The sequence below is a fragment of the Sorex araneus genome, chromosome 3 (assembly GCF_027595985.1).
Source record: "Sorex araneus isolate mSorAra2 chromosome 3, mSorAra2.pri, whole genome shotgun sequence".
NCBI classification, from domain to species: Eukaryota; Metazoa; Chordata; class Mammalia; order Eulipotyphla; family Soricidae; genus Sorex; species Sorex araneus.
In genome coordinates, this window is record NC_073304.1 from 32,695,084 (window position 1) to 32,715,408 (window position 20,325).

The 20,325-nt window shown below is 50.5% G+C and overlaps 1 protein-coding gene across 1 annotated transcript in view; it reads left to right on the forward strand.

Annotated features, from left to right (window-relative positions):
* The window catches only part of ZFYVE26 (zinc finger FYVE-type containing 26), an 84,100-nt gene that overhangs the window by 43,528 nt on the left and 20,247 nt on the right, over window positions 1-20,325 (forward strand). Inside the window, exons 22-32 of the mRNA XM_004612335.2 lie at window positions 709-905; window positions 2,447-2,551; window positions 4,331-4,453; window positions 4,790-4,966; window positions 8,480-8,726; window positions 9,071-9,169; window positions 10,735-10,898; window positions 13,434-13,570; window positions 15,333-15,364; window positions 15,968-16,104; window positions 17,103-17,323. Coding sequence (XP_004612392.2) covers window positions 709-905; window positions 2,447-2,551; window positions 4,331-4,453; window positions 4,790-4,966; window positions 8,480-8,726; window positions 9,071-9,169; window positions 10,735-10,898; window positions 13,434-13,570; window positions 15,333-15,364; window positions 15,968-16,104; window positions 17,103-17,323 — 1,639 coding nt within the window. The remainder of the gene's footprint in view (window positions 1-708; window positions 906-2,446; window positions 2,552-4,330; window positions 4,454-4,789; window positions 4,967-8,479; window positions 8,727-9,070; window positions 9,170-10,734; window positions 10,899-13,433; window positions 13,571-15,332; window positions 15,365-15,967; window positions 16,105-17,102; window positions 17,324-20,325) is intronic.

Genomic DNA, 20,325 nt, shown 5'->3' on the forward strand with positions numbered 1-20,325 from the left:
TGGTTTGAGAAACGCAACGGCAGACCATGGTGCTTATAGACCAGCTCCTTTAAAAGCTTCCTGGACTTCACATGTCACTCAAGCTGCATCTCCGCAAAGACGGGAAGAGGTGGCCATGGGGTGTTGGGGTTAACGGGGAGCCTGGCTTCTGGACGGAGACTTGGCAGCCCCCTGGCAAGGACAACTTCCCTGCCGGAGAAAGCTGAGGAATCTCCAGCTTGCTAATCAGTGTTGATTACTGAGGACGTGTATCAGCTCTGTGAAGTGTGGAAGCATATTTGCTCAGTCTAGGGGGAATAAAATTAGTTTGTCTGTCCTGCCTGCAGGCAGTTAGGTTTGGTATGGAATGGGAACTCTAGGGAAAACTAAACGTCCCCATCACTGCCCGAGGACGGGCCTTCATCGGTTCTTGTCTTTTCTCCCTCCTGCCTATCCTTCACCCTTCCTCTCCTTTCTCCTTCCTCCCTCTCCCTTCTCAAAGCCTCACCTCCTCGTATCAAGTCTGCCTGATGTCAGGACAGCATGTGTCCCTGTCACGTAATGATGCCCTTTGTCAAAACTGATCGACTTCGAGTGGATCTTAAGGATCCTCCTCCAGGTTGTGTTTCCGTGAAGCTGAACAAAGCCCTCCTCTCAGGGAGCAACCTGGATTCTTTAACACTCGTCTGGTCCGAGGCTCGAGGTCTCCAGGCATCTTTTGTCTCGTAGACACGGAAGGTTGGCAGTACCTCTTTGCTGTGAAGGATGCCTCTCTGAGAAGTCAGCTCACCCTACAGCTGGTGGACCGGTGGCCCCTGGAGTCATGCCTGGAGATCCTGGCCTACTGCCTCTCAGACCCAGCTGTGCAGGACGGACTCAGGTGTGAGCTCCAGAGAAAGCTGGCGGAGCTGCGGGTCTATCAGAAGGTATGGGGCCCCGGGACAGGGGACAGGAGGGGACCGCTCGTCCTCCGTCCATGAGCAGGCTGCAGCCTGGCTTCATGTATTGGTCAGTTTTAAGAAAATCTGGGCCTCACTTTTGCTGCCTGTCTAGTTTCTGTTCTTCATGGGATAGCAAGGAGGCTCTCAGCCTAGTTCCTGTTTTATGGACTTCTATAATTTTAAATAGATATGCAGTGTGCAAGGGTACGATGAAAGCAAAAATTAGCATTGCATGGGGTCATGGGTCTGGAAAGAGACTGTTGTTAAGGAGGTAGGAACTTTGCAGCCCGCCATCCTCCGCTTGATTCCTGGTAACACGTGGGGTCACCTCTGAGCACAGAGCCAGGAGTAGCCTCGGAGCAGCTGTGGGCCTCACCCAGCCTCACCCCCCTCCATCAGCTTTTGGAATGATGCTTTACAATCCACAAAGATTCTTTCATTTGTATATTTAAGCTCTGTGGGTATTTTGTATCTACTTTGTCTTTTAGGTTTGGTTTTGGGGGCCACACCTCGGGGTTCAGGGTTCGAGGGGACCATGCAACTCTGGCATCAAACTTGAGATTCCTGCCCACTAAGATGTGCTCCAGCCCTTTGAGCCATCTCCCAGGCCTTGTCTAGTATGTCTTTCTTTAAAGATTGTCTCAAATTTCAAGGGCATTTTGTGTGGATGGATGGAAGAAACAATATCAAAAATAAGATTCTTCTAGAATATATGTTATACTCAAAATCAAGAGGCTCGGGGAGACAAATATAGGTGGTACAGCTGTATAAGTTATAAATTATATGGTAAAATTTTCTTATGTACTTGGAACCAAGCAGAGTCTAGAGCTTTTTTCATTTCTTTTTTTCATTTCATTTTTTCCCCCAGGGAAATTTTTCATTTTTCATTTTTTTTTCAATTTTTCATTTTTCATTCAAAAATTCAAATTTTTCATTTTCAGGCAAAGTGAAAATGGCAAATGAGAAAAGATTTTCTTCTGTTCCTCAACAGGTTTCACTCATAGCTATTTTAGCTATGTATCATGCTAACTGAAATGATACATAAAGGGCCAGAAGGGATAATACAGCAGGGACGGTGTTTGCCTTGCATGTGACTGAGCCGGGTTCAATCCCTGCTATGCTATATGGACCTCTGAGCCCCACAAGTACTGATTCCTGAGTGCAGAGCCAGGAGTAAGCCCTGAGCATGCTGGGTGTGGCCCAAAAGGGAAAAATAATAATAATAATGGTACATGAAGATCATTCACACCCAAGGAAACTCTTAGATAGAGTTTTGAGGTGGGGGAGTCTGGGACAGTGTCCCCAGAAGGCCAGTGAAGCACAGAGCTTCAGAGAATCATTGTCCTCAGTGAGAGGCCCCAGCTCTGGCTGTCACCCCACCCGCCCATCCCCTGCACCACCTTTCTTCCTAATGAGGCTCACTCAGCCTCCCCAGCAGCTGTTGTTCATTGTCCCCCATTTGTGCTGACTCCTCTATCCCCTCTGACCCCCTGACCGCTTTGACAGCTTCCTGTGTCTTTCCCTAGATTCTCGGTTTGCAGGCGCCCCCGGCGTGGGGGGACTGGCAGGCCCTGAGGACCTGCTGCGTGGAGGACCCTTCTGTGGCCATGCATATGATTCTGGAAGCAAAGGTACTGTCTCCTGGGGTGCTGCCCACTTGTCTTTCCTCAGATCTGCAGCTGCTTTGCTGCTTAGCTAGACGCCTTTCCACAGAGCAGTGCCCACGTTTTTCTATAATTCCCTCACATTTGTTATTTTAAGTTTTCTTCTTCGTTCTTTTGTGGGATTTATTTTTGGGGAGGGGGCAATGGGGAAAGGTGGTGGGAGCTCAGCAGTGTTCCATGGGCCATCAGCACCCTAGTCTATGGGGGTGGATGGGCTCGGCGTGGGCACGCAGTGCTGGGGTGGAACGCAGGGTCTTGCACAGGTCACACATGTGCTCTACCACGTGGGCAACATGCCCACACACATTCATTTTTATGGGGGGGGGTGAGAGAGAGAGTGGGGGAGGAGAGAGAATTGGGAGAGAGAGGGAGAGAAATTTACCTATGTTGGGACTAGAGTGATAGTATAGCATGTAGGGTGTTCGCCTTGCTCACAGCCCACCCAGGTTCAATCTCCAGCATCCCTTATGGTCTCTGAGCACTGCCAGGAAATTATTCCAGAGTGCAAAGCCAGGAGTTACCCCTGAGTATTGCCAGGTGTGGCCCGTGCAGGACAGTCTGGACAAACAGGAAGGAAAGAACGGAGTAAGGGAGGGAGGAAAGGGGGAGCGAGGGAGGGAGGGAAGAAGGCAGAAACTGATGTTTAGTGAAGTGGAAAGAACAGTACAGTTGCTCTCTTCATACTATATATACAGGTGCAACTATATGCCTTAAGGAGTTGCTTCGTCACTGCCCCAGAGTTGACATGTTGCCTAGAGGTGACTCAGGCTCTCCTCAGGTCACCTTTCCCAGTTGTACAATCATGAGCACCTTCAGTCCCTCCATATTATGCCACTTTTGGTGTCATCCACCTTTTCACTTTGTTTCCATCATCACGGATGGCCTAGAATCCCTTCTCATGTGTTTATTGAATAATTGAATGCCAAAATAGAATTTCATCTGCCTTTCAAAGAGTTGATAGAGCAATTCAGAATATAGATGTGCTATTGGCTCATTCGCTCATGAAGCTTTTACCGAATTACTTGCCAGGCTCTGTGCTAAATGGTAGTAGAGCAAAGATCACTTCGTGGAGTCCCAGCCTTGCATGCTCAGGGTTACAAAGCGGGCAATGAGCAGTGATACCCCACAGTAACTGTTTTGTATTAGGTAATCGTGTGGTGGGATCACAGGCAGGCCCTCAGCGTGGCTGAGAAACAAGAAGACACCCCCACCCTGCAGAGTTTGCAGGGAGGGTAGCCTGGTGCTGCTGGCTAGAGTATTTGGATAAAGCTTAGGAATGCCATTTTTCAGAGTATGTAATTCAGTGCTCACAGGTTCGGGTGGGGAGAGAGCAAGAGGGAGCCTGGGTGGAGAGTTTTGAGGGCCCGTGCAGGACAGTCTGTGGCCTCCGAGCCTGCACATTCGTGTGGTGTCAGCAGCCACCCAGGAGCATCTCCTCCTCCTCCTCCACTCCCTGGATGTCTCCACAGGGCTGTTACAACGTGCCTTCGGGACATGGTGGCAGTTTACTTTATAGTTGAATTTGGAGGAAAGTGACCACGTTAGCAGTCGGGCCTGCAACAATGGCTTTGATCATTTCTCATGCCCCTGAGACCCTTGGGGTTTCTGCTCCCACTTCAATTCGGTTGTGAAGAACCCAGGAGCAGCTTGGCAGACTCTCCGGAACCCGGAGCAGAATGAGGCGAGAGTGGGATGAGTGGCCAGGCGGACCGTGTGCAGGGAGGATGTGTCTTCCTCTTCTTCCAGGAATACGGGCTGTGTGAGGAGTGGGGCTGCCTCTACCCGATTCCGAGGGAGCATTTGATCAGCCTCCACCAGAAGCATCTTCTCCACCTCCTGGAAAGAGGAGACCATGAGAAAGCTCTGCAGGTAAGCTCCCACCTCTTCCCATTTTTCCTTCGAGGAGGGGCAAGGCGAGTTAGATCCCGTGGCCATGTTCATGCTGGCTCCCAGGCTACGTGTGTGTGCCCTTTCTCAGAAGTGCCTACTCATGTCCTCAGGAGCCACTTGTAGTCACTTGAGCATAAGGTGTCACAAGCCATCACTGGAGAAACACTGGGTTAAAAAAAAAAAGTAAAAAAAAAAAAAGTAAGGGCAGAGAAAGGGTTCATCCACAGTGAGTAGCGCTTAAAGGTCTCCATCTCAAACAGACAAGGCTGAACTGAGTTCTGTAGACTCACCTTCCTCTCCACCCTCCTTCAATAGCTCCTGCGAAGAATCCCTGACTCCACTATGTGCCTTGAGGTCACAGAGCAAGCCCTGGACCAGCACCCTAGCTTGGCCACTTGTCACTTCTTGGCCAACTACCTCACCACCCACTTCTATGGAGAACTGACTGCTGTCCGGCACCGTGAAATCCAGGCGCTGTACATGGGATCCAAGGTGAAAAGGGTGTTGGGAAAGCAGGGACTGCAGCAAACTCGGCTCCCAGCTCTGAACTTGCTCTTTCAGTGGCTCTTTTAGAGGAGTCCTAGGGCTGCTTTTTTTGTGTGTGTGGGGGGTAGGGATGGAGGTGGGAGAGGGATGAGGAGAATGCCCAAACTCGACAGAAACAGGGTTTCCCCATGCAAAACATGTGCCCCAGCCCTTTGAGCCTTCTCCCCAGCAAAGGGCTCAAACCCATTTCTTACTGTCCTGACTCCAAAGTGGATTCTACCCCTTCATACTTGCATGGCACCTGCTGCCTTGGTGCTCCTGAGTTGTGTCCATGTCTAAGACCCAACTGGACTTTTCGAAAGTACCAGTCATTAGTTGACTTTCACTCCAAAGCCTTCAGAACAACCTCTTGGGATGGAGACAGGCTCTCACATCAGAGAGGTTCTGATGTGATTTGGAACTGCTGCCTAATTGGTCTGTGCTCATGGGAAACAGAAAATCACTTAGGTGATAACAATGACAAGAAACCCTTGTCTTGTGAAACTTGGAGACTGTAATAGGGGGGGAAAAATACAGACTAGAAAAAGTGATCCAGGCAGGGAGATGTGGGGCGTCGGACATGCTTCTGGTGGACCTCACTGGCGGTTTAACCTCTTGTCCCACAAACAGAACAGGGACAGAAGATCCAGGATCCCAAACATCGGCCCACTGGTTCAGAGCTCAACTTCCTGCAATAGATGCTTTTTTCACTTTTTGATTACCAAACCTAGATGGGGAAATCCTTGTAAACAGGCAAGGAGCAGGGCAGAGAACATATTTCTAACCTAGTAACAGCAATGACTAAAAGGAATCTATGAGCTGGACAGATAGTACAAAGGTTAAGGTACTTGCCTTGCACACAGCTGACCATGGTTCTGTCCCATTACCTCTTATGCTCCCTTGAGCACAGAGCCAAGAGTAAAGCTGAGCACCATTGGGTGTGCCCCCCACCCCCCTAAAAAAAAAAACATTGAGAAAAATATCTAAACTACTCAGGGTCTGGAGCAATAGCACAGCAGGTAGGGCAATTGCCTTGCACACAGCCGACCCGAGTTCGATTCCCAGCATCCTATATGGTCCCCTGAGCACCACTAGGGGTAATTCCTGAGTGCAGAGCCAGGAATAACCCCTGTACATCCCCGGGTGTGACCCAAAAAGAAAAAAAAAACAAAGAACTCGTCAACCTACACCCAGTGGAGGTGCTAGATTTAGGTAATCCATCAACATTGCCTCATACTATCGAGGCAATGTAATAACGCTTCATGGGAAAGGATTATGGCCTTATGGGCCAGGGGGAACTCAACCATGTGTGGAGGGTCTAGGCCAGGGTTCAGCAGAGTCCCTGCCTACTGCCAGGTGGTGGTGATGGAGGTTGTTGTTTTGGGGTCCACTCAAGAGTCACTCCTGGGGGGCCGGAGCGATAGCACAGCGGGTAGGGCGTTTGCCTTGCACGCAGCCGACCCGGGTTCGATCCCCAGCATCCCATATGGTCCCCTGAGCACCGCCAGGAGTAATTCCTGAGTGCAAAGCCAGGAGTAACCCCTGTGCATCGCCAGGTGTGACCCAAAAAGCAAACAAACAAACAAAAAAAGAGTCACTCCTGCTGGTGCTCAGGGGACCACGTAGTACTAGGGATTGAACCAGGATCAATAGCATGCAAGGCAAATGCCTTAACTCGCGACTATTTCTTTGTCCCCCTCTGCCTTATTTTTGAGTGCCAAGTTTCATTAGCACGCAAAAATGTGGATTCATTTCTATTATGTCTGTGACTGCTTTTTGCACTACTTCAGTAGAGTTCATTATTTGTGGCAGAAGCCTTATAACCCCGCAAGCCTTCAGGATTCACTCTCTGACCCTTTATAGAAAAGGCTTGCCAACCCTTTTCTACAAACCTTCCAACTGGGTATTTGGAGTACTTGGAGTATTTCTCACTTGCGACCTGGAGGCCTGACATGGGGGTCCAAACTTGCTTCCTGAAAGAGCGAGTGCTATGCTGGCCTTTGTCTTTTGCTCCCTGGCACCATTCCCCATAAGAATCTTAAGTTTCTTCAGAAATGTATGTGGCTAATATACCAAGAGTAGCATACCACATTTGATGAGGTTTAAAATAGAAGGCAGCCTGGGGCTGGAGAGATAGCACAGCGGGTAGGGCGTTTGCCTTGCACGCGGCCGACCCAGGTTCAAATCCCAGCATCCCATATGGTCCCCTGAGCATGGCCAGGGGTAATTCCTGAGTGCAGAGCCAGGAGTAACCCCTGTGCATCGCCAGGTGTGACCCAAAAAGCAAAAAAAAAAAAAAAAAAAAAAAAAAAAAAAAAAAAAATAGAAGGCAGCCAATCTTAGGGGGAAATATATTTATACAGCTATAGATAAAAGCACACAAGGCTCAGCCTGTAACAACATGTTACTAACCTCTTATAGAAGGGCTTAATGGCTCCTGGGGGAAATACAACAATCTTCACACACTTTCCTCTAAGAAACCTTTTTTGGATTATTTTTAGCAGAGTATTCATAACAAGCAATACAAAATACATTATTTCAGTTCTGCTTTGGGGACAGGGCTTGGGGTCTGGGATGGAAACATTCAAAATATCATGGTGGGAAGGTGTCATGGTGGTGGGATTGGTGTTTGAATATTAAATGTGATCAAATATTTGAACAAATTTATAAAAATCACTGTATCACTGTCATCCCATTATTCATCGATTTGCTCGAGCAGGGACCAGTAACATCTCCATTCTTCCTAACCCTGATATTTTAGAAGCCTCTCTTTACTCGTCCTTCCCAACGATGCCACACTGGAGGCTCTTTCAGGGTCAGGGGAATTCGACCCATCATCATTACTGTTTTTGGCATATCTAATATACCACAGGGAGCTTGCCAGGCTCTTCCGTGCAGGCAGGATACTCTCAGTAGCTTGCCAGTTTCTCCGAGAGGGAGAACTAGGCTATAAGAGTCTCGAAAATGTGGCCACACGCTTCCAGGAGCTTTGTTTTATAGTTTCTGGATCTTGGCCATTGATGGGATTACACGGCAGCTGGGGGCAGTTTGTGGGTGTGGCTGCCCAGCTACTGGAAAATGGGGCATCTGGGTGGAGGAGGACCAGTCCTGATCCGAGCAAGCTTGGAGATCTCAGCCCTGGGTCCCACACACCGATTCCTCTGCTGATTCCTTCATGTGTAAGGCTCGTCCGAGCATGTGGAGAGGGGCCTTGAGCATGGTTGTGGCTTGTGGCTGGGTTCTGGAGGTCTGGGGCTGCTGGTGCTCTGCTCAGTGCGGGGAGGGAAACTCAATCCACCCCCCTCTTAGGGGCCCCAGTGAAGACAGCCAGGTGTGGGGGCAGGATTTATAAAAATAAAATTTTATTTTTTATTTTATTATTTATTTATTTTATAAAAATGTGTTATAAAAAAAAGAAATGAAAAGAAGAAATGTGTGTGGGGTTCTCAGCATTATTTAACTCTCCCCTGTCCCCAACAGGTTCTGCTGACTCTGCCTGAGCAGCACCGGGCCAGCTATGCCCACTTGTCCACCAGCCCCCTGCTCATGCTGGAACAGCTGCTCATGAACATGCAAGTGGACTGGGCCACTGTGGCCGTGCAGACGCTGCACCAGCTGCTGGACGGCCTGGACATCGGCTTCACCATGGACCAAGTTGACTCTTTGCTCTCCAGATATGCAGGGAAGGCGCTGGACTTCCCGTACTCTCTGAGGGAGAAGCGATCAGGTAACTGCCAACAGCCTCGATGAGGTTCTGCAGCGCAGGTAGAGCAGGAGTTAGACTGGGGCTGATGGTGTCCAGCCACCGTCCTCCCTACACGCCAAGGCCACCATGGGAATGCCTTCTCCTTCCCAGTGGATGCTTTTTGTTTGCAAGTCCTCCATCAGTCCCACGCTTGTCACATGCTTGGACATCATTTGTTGTTTGAGGCATTTTGGCATACATGCTGTGGCCTTGGCTGTACTTCTACCATCCTGTTTCAGACCTGCTGGGATCATAAGGTGACAGGCAGTCACGCCAGCCCAGTGAAGAGAGATTCTCATGCGGGCCCCTGTTTTCCCTCTCTGCAGATTCTGTGGGTCATCTCCAGGACCTTGTGAGTCAGGCTTCAGACCTTGAGACCTTGTCTAGGTCACCTTCCATGGAGTTTCCTCCCATTGCTGCACCTGGTAAGGATGTTTCTGCGAGTGTATGACAATGACATATGGTATAGAGAGTGTCTAACTCAGTCTTGCCCATTTGTGACTCTCGGAGTTACACAAGCATTAGCTTTGCAAACAGTCAGAAAACAGAATTCTGGAGCCAGATCTGTAACCTTCCCTCTGCCCGGTACTGAAGGTGTAAAAAAAAAAATCAGTTTGTTGGTGTGTTTGTTTTTTAATTTTTCTTTCCTGCACCCTGCCAACATTTTCTGCTAGGTGACAAAAGTTTAAAAACTACAGAGCTCAGACTGCCACTTCAGGTCTGGTCCTTTGAGAGCACACCCCATTTCTCCATAGCCCACAGGCTGAGCCAGGAGCTCAGAGTTAGAGCTCGGGGTAGTTTCCTGCAACTGTGCGGGGCAGCCTGAGCAGTAGTGGTTTGTTTGATTTGCTTAAGCTTTTTTTTTTTTTCGCTTTTTGGGTCACATCTGGCGATGCACAGGGGTTACCCCTGGCGGTGCTCAGGGGACCATATGGGATGCTGGAATCGAACCCAGGTCGGCTGCATGCAAGGCAAACACCCTACCCACTGTGCTGTTGCTCCAGCCCCTGCTTAAGCTTTTTATTATAGATAATTTCCACACTGGCCAAGTGGAAAGCATAGTGCAGTGAAGCCTCATATACTCATGACACACTGGTACAATGGCTGCCTCATGTTGACCATTCTTGGTGCCCCTAGCATCTTCTCATGGGTATCTTTTGTTTGCTTGTTGGTTTGTTGGTTTTGTTTGTTGGTTTGGGGCTGGGGTCACACCCAGTGATGCTCAGGGGTTACTCCTGTCTCTGCACTAAGGGATCACTCCTGGTGATGCTCGGGGCACTCTATAGGATGTCAGGGATCAAACCCGGGTCAGGCGTGTGCAAGGCAAGGGCCCTGCCCGCTGTATTATCTCTCCAGTCCCATTGTAGGCAGGTTTGAAGGAAATCTTAACTGTCATTTTCTGAATAGATCTGTAGGTTATAAACGTCTCAAAGGTAAGAGCATGAAACAAAGCCCTGACAATGTTGGCATACCTGAAGGGATTCCTGTTTCTTCTTTTCAGCCCTCCAATCTATATTCCAGTTTTCCCAATTCTCTCATAAAGTTATTTTGTGACTAGTTTTTCTAGAATTAAAATCTAATGCCTATCCCTGACGTTGGGCCAAAGTATCAACAGATTACCTGACTTTTGTTTTTCCTCCCTCCTGATGGTAGACATACCTTGGTTACGTATCCTGTGGCGCCTCCCACACGTGCACTTAGCCTACTACCTCCCTCTGGCCAGCTTCGTCTTTATTTCCAATGCACTGGCAGAGAGTTCTCAAAGCGGGATTTGACTCAGTCTCCCCTCGCTTTGGTGAATATGTGTGCAGGTAGTTTTGTGGTGGTCTCCCATCAGGAGACACACACACAGGCTCTCTCCCTGACATGTGTGGCCCTTGACAGTACCCACCACATCCATTACTGCTGCAGGGGTGTGGAGAAGGGCACATCCTCATTCTCTCACTCCCTCTTCCTTCATCACTGTCCCACCTCGCACTCTGCTTCCCAGGCGTCGTGCTGGCATATTCGCCCTGCGTGAGGGAGAAGATCTTCCCACAGAGCCAGCCCCCGGTGGACTTCGTGCCCCCGGCCACACCCCCGTCCAGGCACCAGTGGGTCCCCGATGAGACCGAGAGCATCTGCATGGTCTGCCGCATGGAGCACTTCACCATGGTGAGCTGCGCCAGGCTCTGGCTTTGCCTGAGGGAGGAACGAAACTTGGGAACCCCGGGTTCAGGAGCATGAGTTTAGAGTGTTCAGTCCATCCCCCAAGTGGACATTTTGATTCTCAGATGTCTATGACTGTGGCTTATCTTTGACCTACGAAATCCAACATACTTGTGGATTCAGATGGTTTGTCCCTGCACCCCGTGGCATTCTCCTAACCATGCAGCATGGGATGGTTGCAGCTAATTTTCACACAGGGCAGGGGACCGTCTCGTGGTCATATGGATGTTAGAGACAGCCAGCCCAAGCTCTACTCCTGGCTCTGCCTTTGACTAGAGTGTGACTTTGTTTTCTTCGCAAATGCTCACGTGTAGATTCGGGGCAATAGGCTGTTTGGCTGGCAGAGCTGTTAGAGTGAACCACAGTAACACTTGACCAGTTCCAGACTGGAGTCAGCCCCGTGCAGATGAAAGCAGCAGTGCAGTGCCCACATCTGGGTCCTCTCGTCCATGTGACTTTCCTCGCCCTCTGATGCCTCAGTGAGAGTGAAGCACAGTTGTGGAAGCACTTTGTGTTTTGTTTGTTTGCTTTTTGCTTTTTGGGTCACACCCGGCAATGCACAGGGATTACTCCTGGCTGTGCACTCAGGAACCACCCCTAGCGGTGCTCAGGGGACCATATGGGATGCTGGGATTCGATTCGAACCCGGGTTGGCAGCATGCAAGGCAAATACCCTACTCGATGTGCTATCACTCCAGCCCCTGTGGAAGCACTTTAAAAACGGACCCTTTGTGTCATCCTCAGGAGGGCCATGCAGGAATGTAGGCCATCTCCCTGAGAGTCCCTGCTCCCTGTCACAGCTTCCCGTCTCATCACTGTGTCCCTACAGAAGATCTTTTGTTAAAAAAATTATTTATTTATTTATAAAATTGCTGTGAGAGACACAGTTACAAGGTTGTTCCTTATTGAGTTTCAGTCCATACAATGTTCCAACACCCTTCCTTCACCCTTCAGTGTACATTTCTTACCATCAACGTCCCTAATTTCCCCAACACCCCCATCCTGCCTCTATGGCAGACACTTCCCCCCTTCCTCTTTCCCGCTCTCTCTCACTCTCTCTCTCTCTCTCTCTCTCTTTCTCTCCCTCTCTCTCTCCTTCTCCCTCTCCCTCTCCCTCCCCAACCCCCATCCTGCCTCTATGGCAGACACTTTCCCCCCTTCCTCTCTCCCGCTCTCTCTCTTTCTCTCTCTCTCTCTCTCTCTCTCTCTCTCTCTCTCTCTCTCTCTCTCTCTCTCCTTCTCCCTCTCCCTCTCCCTCTCCTTCTCCCTCCCCAACACCCCCATCCTGCCTCTATGGCAGACGCTTTCCTCCCCTTCCTCTCTCTCTCTCTCTCTCTCTCTCTCTCTCTCTCTCTCTCTCTCTCTCTCTCTCTCTCCCTCCCTCCCTCCCTCTCACTCCCTCCCTCCCTTCTTTTGGGCATTATGGTTTACAATACAGGTACTGAAAGGTGATCACGTATACCCCTTTACCTCCTTTCAGCATTCAGTTCTTGTCCAGCTGTCACTGTCATCACTGTCATAGTGGCCCCCTTCTCTGTCCTAACTCAGTAGGAGTTCTTACAGAACTGGGGCACCTTTACCTTTCAGCTGGGAGAAATCTTTCACACCAGCATCCCAAAGTCAAAGCCCAGTGTTTTCTTTTCTTCCTGTCCTTTCCCATCCCTTCTCTTTCTCCCCTGCTCCACTGCACCCCCACCTTCTACTCCTTTTTTTTTTCTTTTTGGGTCACACCCGGCAATGCACAGGGGTTACTCCTGGCTCATGCAATCAGGAATTACTCCTGGCGGTGCTCAGGGGACCATATGGGATGCTGGGAATCGAACCCGGGTCGGCCACATGCAAGGCAAGCGCCCTACCCGCTGTGCTATCACTCCAGCCCCCCCACCTTCTACTCTTTTTCCTTTACTGCTGTTGTGGTTGCTGCAGTGACCAGGTATAGCACACACACCTGGCTGTGGTACTCACGGGGATCACACATCGGACTGTGGTGCTCACCACCTCCTCTAGCAGAACTGTTTGCACATGTGCTAGACAGTGGTCACTGCAGTAGTCTTACACATGCCCACCAGGGCTTACATTCCCTGCCCATGGAACTTACACATCTTTTTAGTGTATCATCAGGGGTCACCTACTTTCATAGGACTTATGCACCTACCTGTGTTGCAGCTAGCTGTGATCCTGAAGATTAGTAACAGTAGAAGGGCCAGGATCAAACAGCAGAACTGTCAGTATCATGCTCAGCATATGTGGAGGCACTAGGGATTCGAACTCATGACCATAAGCTTATAAGAGAGGCACTCTAAAACACTGCACCATTCCTCATGGCCCCAGCAATTTCTGTTTCAGTACAGACCGAGGCCCCTGGTGTGATTCATAACGCCACGTACAAAGGGAACGTGTCCCCTCATAGCTATAATCGTAATTCCTACGATCTCACCTTCTCTTTCCCCTCTCCCTTCTCTTGCCCTTGGCACACCCCAGTTTAACAGACGTCATCACTGTCGCCGCTGTGGCCGGCTGGTGTGCAGTTCCTGTTCCACTCAGAAAATGGTGGTGGAAGGCTGCCGAGAAAACCCTGCTCGTGTGTGCGACCAGTGCCACCGTTACTACAACCAAGAGTGAGTGTCCTGCACCAGCTGAGACCCTCCTCAGGGCTCGGGATGGAGAGTGTTCCTGATTCCTTTCCTTGTTTTCGTAGGAGCAGGAGCAGTATTCAAGAGACACAAGGGCTGCTCTCAGCCCTTGGAACCATCTTCCCAGCCCTTTCCATTTTTATTGCAGCTTCTGTGACCCTGGCATTCCACTGCCTCCTCGGGGGTGTGGGACAGCGGAATTCCTGAAGTGCAATGCCGCTGAGATTTGAAATGAGTTCTTAGCATAGCTGCAGGTCCCTTTAGTCCACACTCGGCAGCAGTCACATTGCCCTCTGAGAAACCCCACTTTAGTGAGAGACACCCACACAGCAGACAGAAATGCCATCAGATGAGTGCAGGGGTGGAGTGACAGCTGAACCCGGGGAGTCTCCTGAAGGTGTGGCACCCTCGAAGATGAGAAGTTAGTAGAAAAAGAGGGCCAAACAGAGCATGCACAGGAGCGGGATTTGCACGGCAGACACGGGCACGGGAGAAAAGACAAGGAACGTAACAGTTGAGGAACGTAACAGTTGGTGATGGCTATAGTTCTCACCAGCATTCCTCAGTCAGCTGAGCATGGAGGACTTAGGCAGTGACATGAAGGTGAGCTTGCAGACTAGGGAGGTGGCTGACAGGGCCAGAGCACATGCTTTGCTCACATGAGGCATGAGTTCAAAGAACCAGCACCTCAGCACCGCCTGGTGCCCCAAGCACCACCAGGAGCGACTCCTGAGCACTGAATCAGAACTGGTCCCCGATCACTGCTAGAGGTGGCCCCCAAACCAAAGGGAAAAAGGCAAGCTTGCTTGTTAGCAGCATGCACTTAGTCCACCCCTCTGCTCCTCAACCAAAGGATAGGCATGTGCTCTGGTGTGTAACTTAGTTCTTGGGGGCACCAACTGAAGTTGAGCGGATCTAGTGGCAGAGTGGGAGAACTTCATGGATTGGGCACAGGTCGATAGAAATGGTCTTAAGAAATGGGCTTTGGAGAGAGAGAGAAAGGGGTGGGAGAGAGAGAAGAGAGAGAGAGAGAGAGAGAGAGAGAGAGAGAGAGAGAGGGAGAGAGAGAGCACTCAGTACAACGGGTCACATACCTTGCCTGAAGGAACTCCGAGTTCAGTCCTCAGCACTGCTGGATTGACCCCCGAATACTGAGCCACTTTGAGCTGAGAGCAGCCCCTAATGATACTGCATATGGCCCCCAAAATAAAGCAAAGAAACAGCCAGGCAGAATCAAGGGAACTGAGGGCCTTTGGAACAGTCCGACACCACCATCAAGGGCTCCAATTAGGAAGCCACTGCAAAGACTCTATGATAAATGGGGAGAGCCAGCTTAGAGACAAGTGATAGACAGGGATGGGGTGAGGGGGAGGGGGGGAGAGAGAGAGAGAGAGAGAGAGAGAGAGAGAGAGAGAGAGAGAGAGAGAGAGAGAGAGAGATGGTGCTTAGAGAGGTATCAGCTAGGCACAGTGATTGTGGTCAGTGAGAGAGGATGCGAATGGTTCTTTGAAACCTCACTCAGGTAACAGAGTAAATGGAGATCGTATACATCAAAGTCAGAACAAAGAAAGGAGAAGGGTGTAAGCATTTCATTTTTCTTTTCTTTTTTCACCATTTTGGGGCCGCACCCAGTGGTCCTCAGAGGTTGGTGCTAGGCGCGTTTGGGGGAACACGCAGCAAGGCTCAGCACGCCACACTCTCTCCCCCAGCCTCTGACATCTCATTTCTCTCTCTCTCTGTTTTCCAGTGTGCCAGAGGAGAGTCCAGGACAGCCCCAAGGTAAAGTTAAATCACCCTTCCTGTGACTCTTGGCTTGTACACTCAGGCTGGACCTAAATGTCAGCTCAATTGAGCTGGTTGGCCGAAGGAAACTTTGGGCCTATCTTTCAAGAGACTTGTCATCCTCCTCACCTGTCATGCCGGCCCATTTGAGTCCAGCGTGACCAGCAACCAAAGACTGATCCCGGACAGTCTGTAGATTTTTTAATTTTCTCCCACTCTGCACCCACCTCCCACTCTGCACCCACCTCCCACTCCCCACCCCCGCATCAGGTCTCCCTCCACTGCGCCATCCTACCTGCCAAGGCCTCTTCCTTCCCCTGTGGTAGTCCCTGCTCACAGTCTGGCTGTGTCCTTCCCAGCAGGTCAGTTTGCAGAGTGGCCAGTCACTCCACTGTCCATGGCAGAAGCATGTAACTTTCAGTTTCTCAGATGAAATAATGGGGTTATATGACAAACGGTGCGACTCTCAGCCAGGTGTATGCCTGAGTACCTCATGGCATCACTCGGAGGATGTAGACGGGACCCGGGAGAGGAAAGGGGACTGAGGTCAGATGGGATTCAAGCAAGATGTGGCCGGAGACTGACAGTTTCCTTTTGCAGCACCGGACAGCTCTGAGAGTGAGATCCCCCCGTACTCGGCTGTGGTGAGGGTCCCCAAAGCAGCAGAGGTGGAATGGATTTTGGATCTGAACGAGGAGGAAAATGAGCTGGTGCGGAGTGAATTTTACTATGAGCAGGTAATACAGGCTAATGGCCACCTACATATGTTGTTGATGATGTGTTGGATAATGGTAGGGAACTCAAAGGAGGGCGGACAGGCTGGCCACAACTTACAGGATAATGATGTGAAGGAAACCAGTGAAGGGCAGAAAATGAGGAACATCTTGAAAAATACACAAGAGGACATTGGGCAAAGCTTCATGATGGGTAGCATTGATGATGAGCCCTTGCAGGGCGGGCAGAGAAATAGCTCAGGGAGAGAGCGCGTGTTCTGCAAGTAGGAGGTCCAGCAGCGGCACCTAGTACCCCAGCACTGCTGGGTTTGACCCCGAAACCAGACCAACAAACAAAAAAAGGCAAATAAAAGTAGCCTTACGAGAGAAGTAGGAGATTGATAAGTACAAGCCCGAGGACTGCAGGGCCAGTGAAGTTAGGGGAAGGGCCAAGAATGCAAAACAGAAACATCTCAGCAGAGGCCCAGTGTCCAGAATGCAGGACCCGGTAGGGTGGGTTTAATTGGAGAGCGTTTAATTTGGAGCACACATAGGCTTTGTTGCGAAGGTGGGAAGATGTCTGATTGAAAAGGACTGCCGGCATGCAGGGCCTTGACCTCTGCAGGCAGGAACTTGTGTGTGGTAGCAGCGAGGATGGCGGAGGGTTTTAGAAGGTGTCTCAGCAATGCTGACTTAGCAGCAGCGTGTCCATGAAGCAGAACCTCCTACAAGTGGTCACTCAAGGTGACTACCGCGGACACCCCTCTGGAGGGCTCCTCTGGTTATTCCTGAGTAGATTCCCGAGTAGCCAGGAAGGCGACAGAACCCAGAGCCAGAGCTTGGGCAGTGCTTGTTTTCAGTCCTTCCACTGTGCCAAGGACTCTTGGGCTCCATTCCCCGCTGCCAGCCGGCCCAGCCTTGTTAGCTGGGAGAGATAGTGCCTGCCCTGCGGTTACCTGGGAAAGCGCTCTGCTCCCTGCTCTATACCGTGTGATGCCCTTCTCTCCGCACCCCCTCTCCAGGCCCCCAGCGCCTCCTTGTGCATCGCCATCCTGAACCTGCACCAGGACAGTGTCGCCTGTGGCCACCAGTTGATTGAACACTGCTGCAGGCTGTCCCAGCGCCTCACCAACCCAGAGGTGGACGCAGGGCTGCTCACCGACATCATGAAGCAGCTGCTGTTCAGCGCCAAGATGATGTTTGTCAAGGCCGGCCGCAGCCAGGACCTGGCTCTGTGTGACAGGTCTGTGAGTGTGGGCGGGGTGGACCTGGCTCCCCTGAGACCCCCGCCTTACCGGCCCCTCTAGAGACAGCTGACAGTGTGTCTCAGCTTGCACTTGAGGAACCACGGCTCCCTGATCACAGGTGGCCTTCCTCGCCCCGTCTTCACTTTGTCCCGACTTCGCCGAGTTCTTCTCCCTCCCAGGGTGGCTTCTCCGAGCAGAGCGTTCTGTTGCTGTCCCCAGAGAACACAAAACTTCCTTTTGTGTGTGCTTACAAACCACCTTAGCCTCCACGGCACCGGCTGGCTCTGAAAGCAAAGATGACCTCCCTGAATGCCCAGTGATCAGCCCCAACCTGAATCAGGCCCCACCTTACACCACAGTCAGACTGTGGCCTCAGGGAGCTCTGGCCAGAGACCCATAGGGGCTCACCGGGAACGGGACTCTCCCTGTGTCCCTGCTGGGAATCTGAGTCACGAGGCAGAGACTCTACGGAGCGGCAGTGGCTAGCTCGGGTCCCCGCACAGCCTGCTTGGTTCTGCTCATTAACTTGGCGAAGCTCCCGGCTCCAGCCCCTCCGCCAGGTGGAGAGTCCTGCAGAGTGTTCCCAGGACTCACTCTGCACAGAACAGGGGCAGAGGCGTGCGGAGCCTCAGACCCTGGGCGGGGCGGAGCACGCGCTGCCAAGCTCCCCAGCTGTCAGGCCATGAGCCTCAGGCCCCTGCTCTCACCTGTGCAGCCTTGCTCAAGTCTGCTAGCCACTCTGGGCCTCAGTTTCCCCCACTGTAAAACAGACAATAGTGATAAGTAAGTCTGGTAGGAGGATGAAGTGAGAGTAGCCATAGATGGGTTGGAACTGAAGTGGTCCATTCGATGTATTCCTAAAATGTCTGTTTCTGTTAACAAGAGCAAGAGCTTAGTGAAGTCTGAAGGAGGTGGGACAGAAGAAGGGAAGGAATTTTTCAAGTTGGTAAAGAATTAAGATGTGGAAAGAGGAACATAGCTTCTCTTTCTTTCTCTCTCTCTCCTCTCCTCTCTCTTCTGTCTCTCTGTCTCTGTCTCTGTCTGTCTCTGTCTGTCTGTCTCTCTCTCTCTCTCTCTCCTCTTTCTCTTTCTCTCAGTTTTGGGCCATACCTAGCAATACTCCTGGCTTCATGATCACTACTGGTGGTACTCAGGGGACCATACATGGTGCCAGTAATTGAACCCTTGTCAGCCATGCCCAAGGGCAAGCGTCTTAACCCCCGTACTGTCTTTCCAGTCCTGGAGCACTGCATTGTCCTCCAAGCCCCCTGAGCACTTTGGATGTGGACCTGAAATCAAAAAAAGGCAAGAGCCTTACCCACTGTACTATCACTCTGGCTCCTGCTTAGGTAAAAGTTTCAAAATAGCCATGAAGTGGGCTGGAGTACAGGAGGGAGGTCACTTGCTCTGCATCTGGTCGACCCAGGTTAGATTTCCCCAAATGCACATGGTCCCCCAAGTCATGCCAGAAGTCATGAGTAAGCCAGGAGTAAGCCCTGAGTATAAACACAAACAACACCAACAGAAATGTTTAATTATGAAGGGATCATAAATCCTTGGGGAATTTGGTAAAGTTATCAGAAATGGAGGAGAGAAAAGAGGGATGGGGGGAAAACCATTCTACTACAGCAAAAAAAAAAAAAAAAAAATTAAGGCAAAAATTAAAATACCTCAACTCTCAGTTGGAACTTTTTGTTTGTTTTGGTGCCAGGGCTCAAATTCAGAGCCTCATATTTGCAAAGCATAAGCCCTAACATTGACTTACATCCCCAGCAAGATAAAACCTTATTTAAATTAAAAAAGACACTTAGGCTGGGAAAACAAATTTAACATCAGACCTGTCCTTCCTTTATGATCCATTCTAGGACCCAGTACGTTTCTGCACTTGCCTTGCATGTGAGAGTTTGACCCTCAGAATGACCAAAACAAACAACAAAAAAAAACTTTGTTATAGAAGGAGCACATATCCATTCCCTTGAGGCTGAAGGCAGGAGAAGTGAAGAGATTCCTCACTTCAGTACTACTGGTTGGCAGCCACGTGATTTCAGATTAAACACTCTTTCTCCCCGGCCCTGGGTTCAGATGTGCCCAGTCTAGGGAACAGAGCCCTTTGTGCACTTTAGTGATGGAAATAAATGAACCCCTCAGGTGCATTTTGATGCCTGGTTTGCAGAGTTTGTTCTACTATTTTTTGTCTCTTCTGAGAGACATACAAGCACATGAATGGATACAAAACTCTTATCATCTATTGCAGATATTCTCATTTTTCCAAGCGTGCAGCTATGCAACTATGATACTGCACTCACACTCTCAAGGACTATATCCTCCTCTATCTCCTCTTCACTAAATTAGAACTCACTGATGTTTTGAAACCCTTTCCAGAGAAGCCAATGAGTGGAATTAATTACTTCTTCAGCATCACCCAGTGTTGTGCTCTGGCATCATCTTTGCAGTGAACAAGTCAGAACCAGTGGGGAGGGGGAAGAGGCAGGGGTTTGCTGGCATGAAGACCCATCCTCAGGAGCCTTTAATGAAGGCTCATTTCAGGCATCCCCAGACAGCAGGATCTGGCTCTCTGTCATTGTCAGGTTTTCAGAGTCATACTGGGTCAGGGGTGAGCTGACAGGGAGCTGTCCTGGTGTGCTGTACCAAGAGCCCGTCCCTAGCCCAAGAGAGACTGTGTAGTCCAGGAAACTCCAGGTGCTCCTGCCCAGATATACCTGCGGGAACAGTGATGCTGTGGCCATCTCTGGTCTCTCCCAAGCAGACAGGGTTCAGAGGGGCCGGAAAAGCCAAAGTGTAACTTGGGGTTCCCCGCAGCCACTGTAAAGACCTTGCCTCAGCGAGAACGCCTGCATGTCTGTGCTTCCGCTGTTGCTCTCTCGCCTCGAATCCCCACTAGGGTTTCTCCATTTGATCCTGCAAACTCCCTGTGATTGTATCTGACTCCCAAGCAATTCGATAGAGTCAGGGACAGAAGGACTCACTCACAGAGATG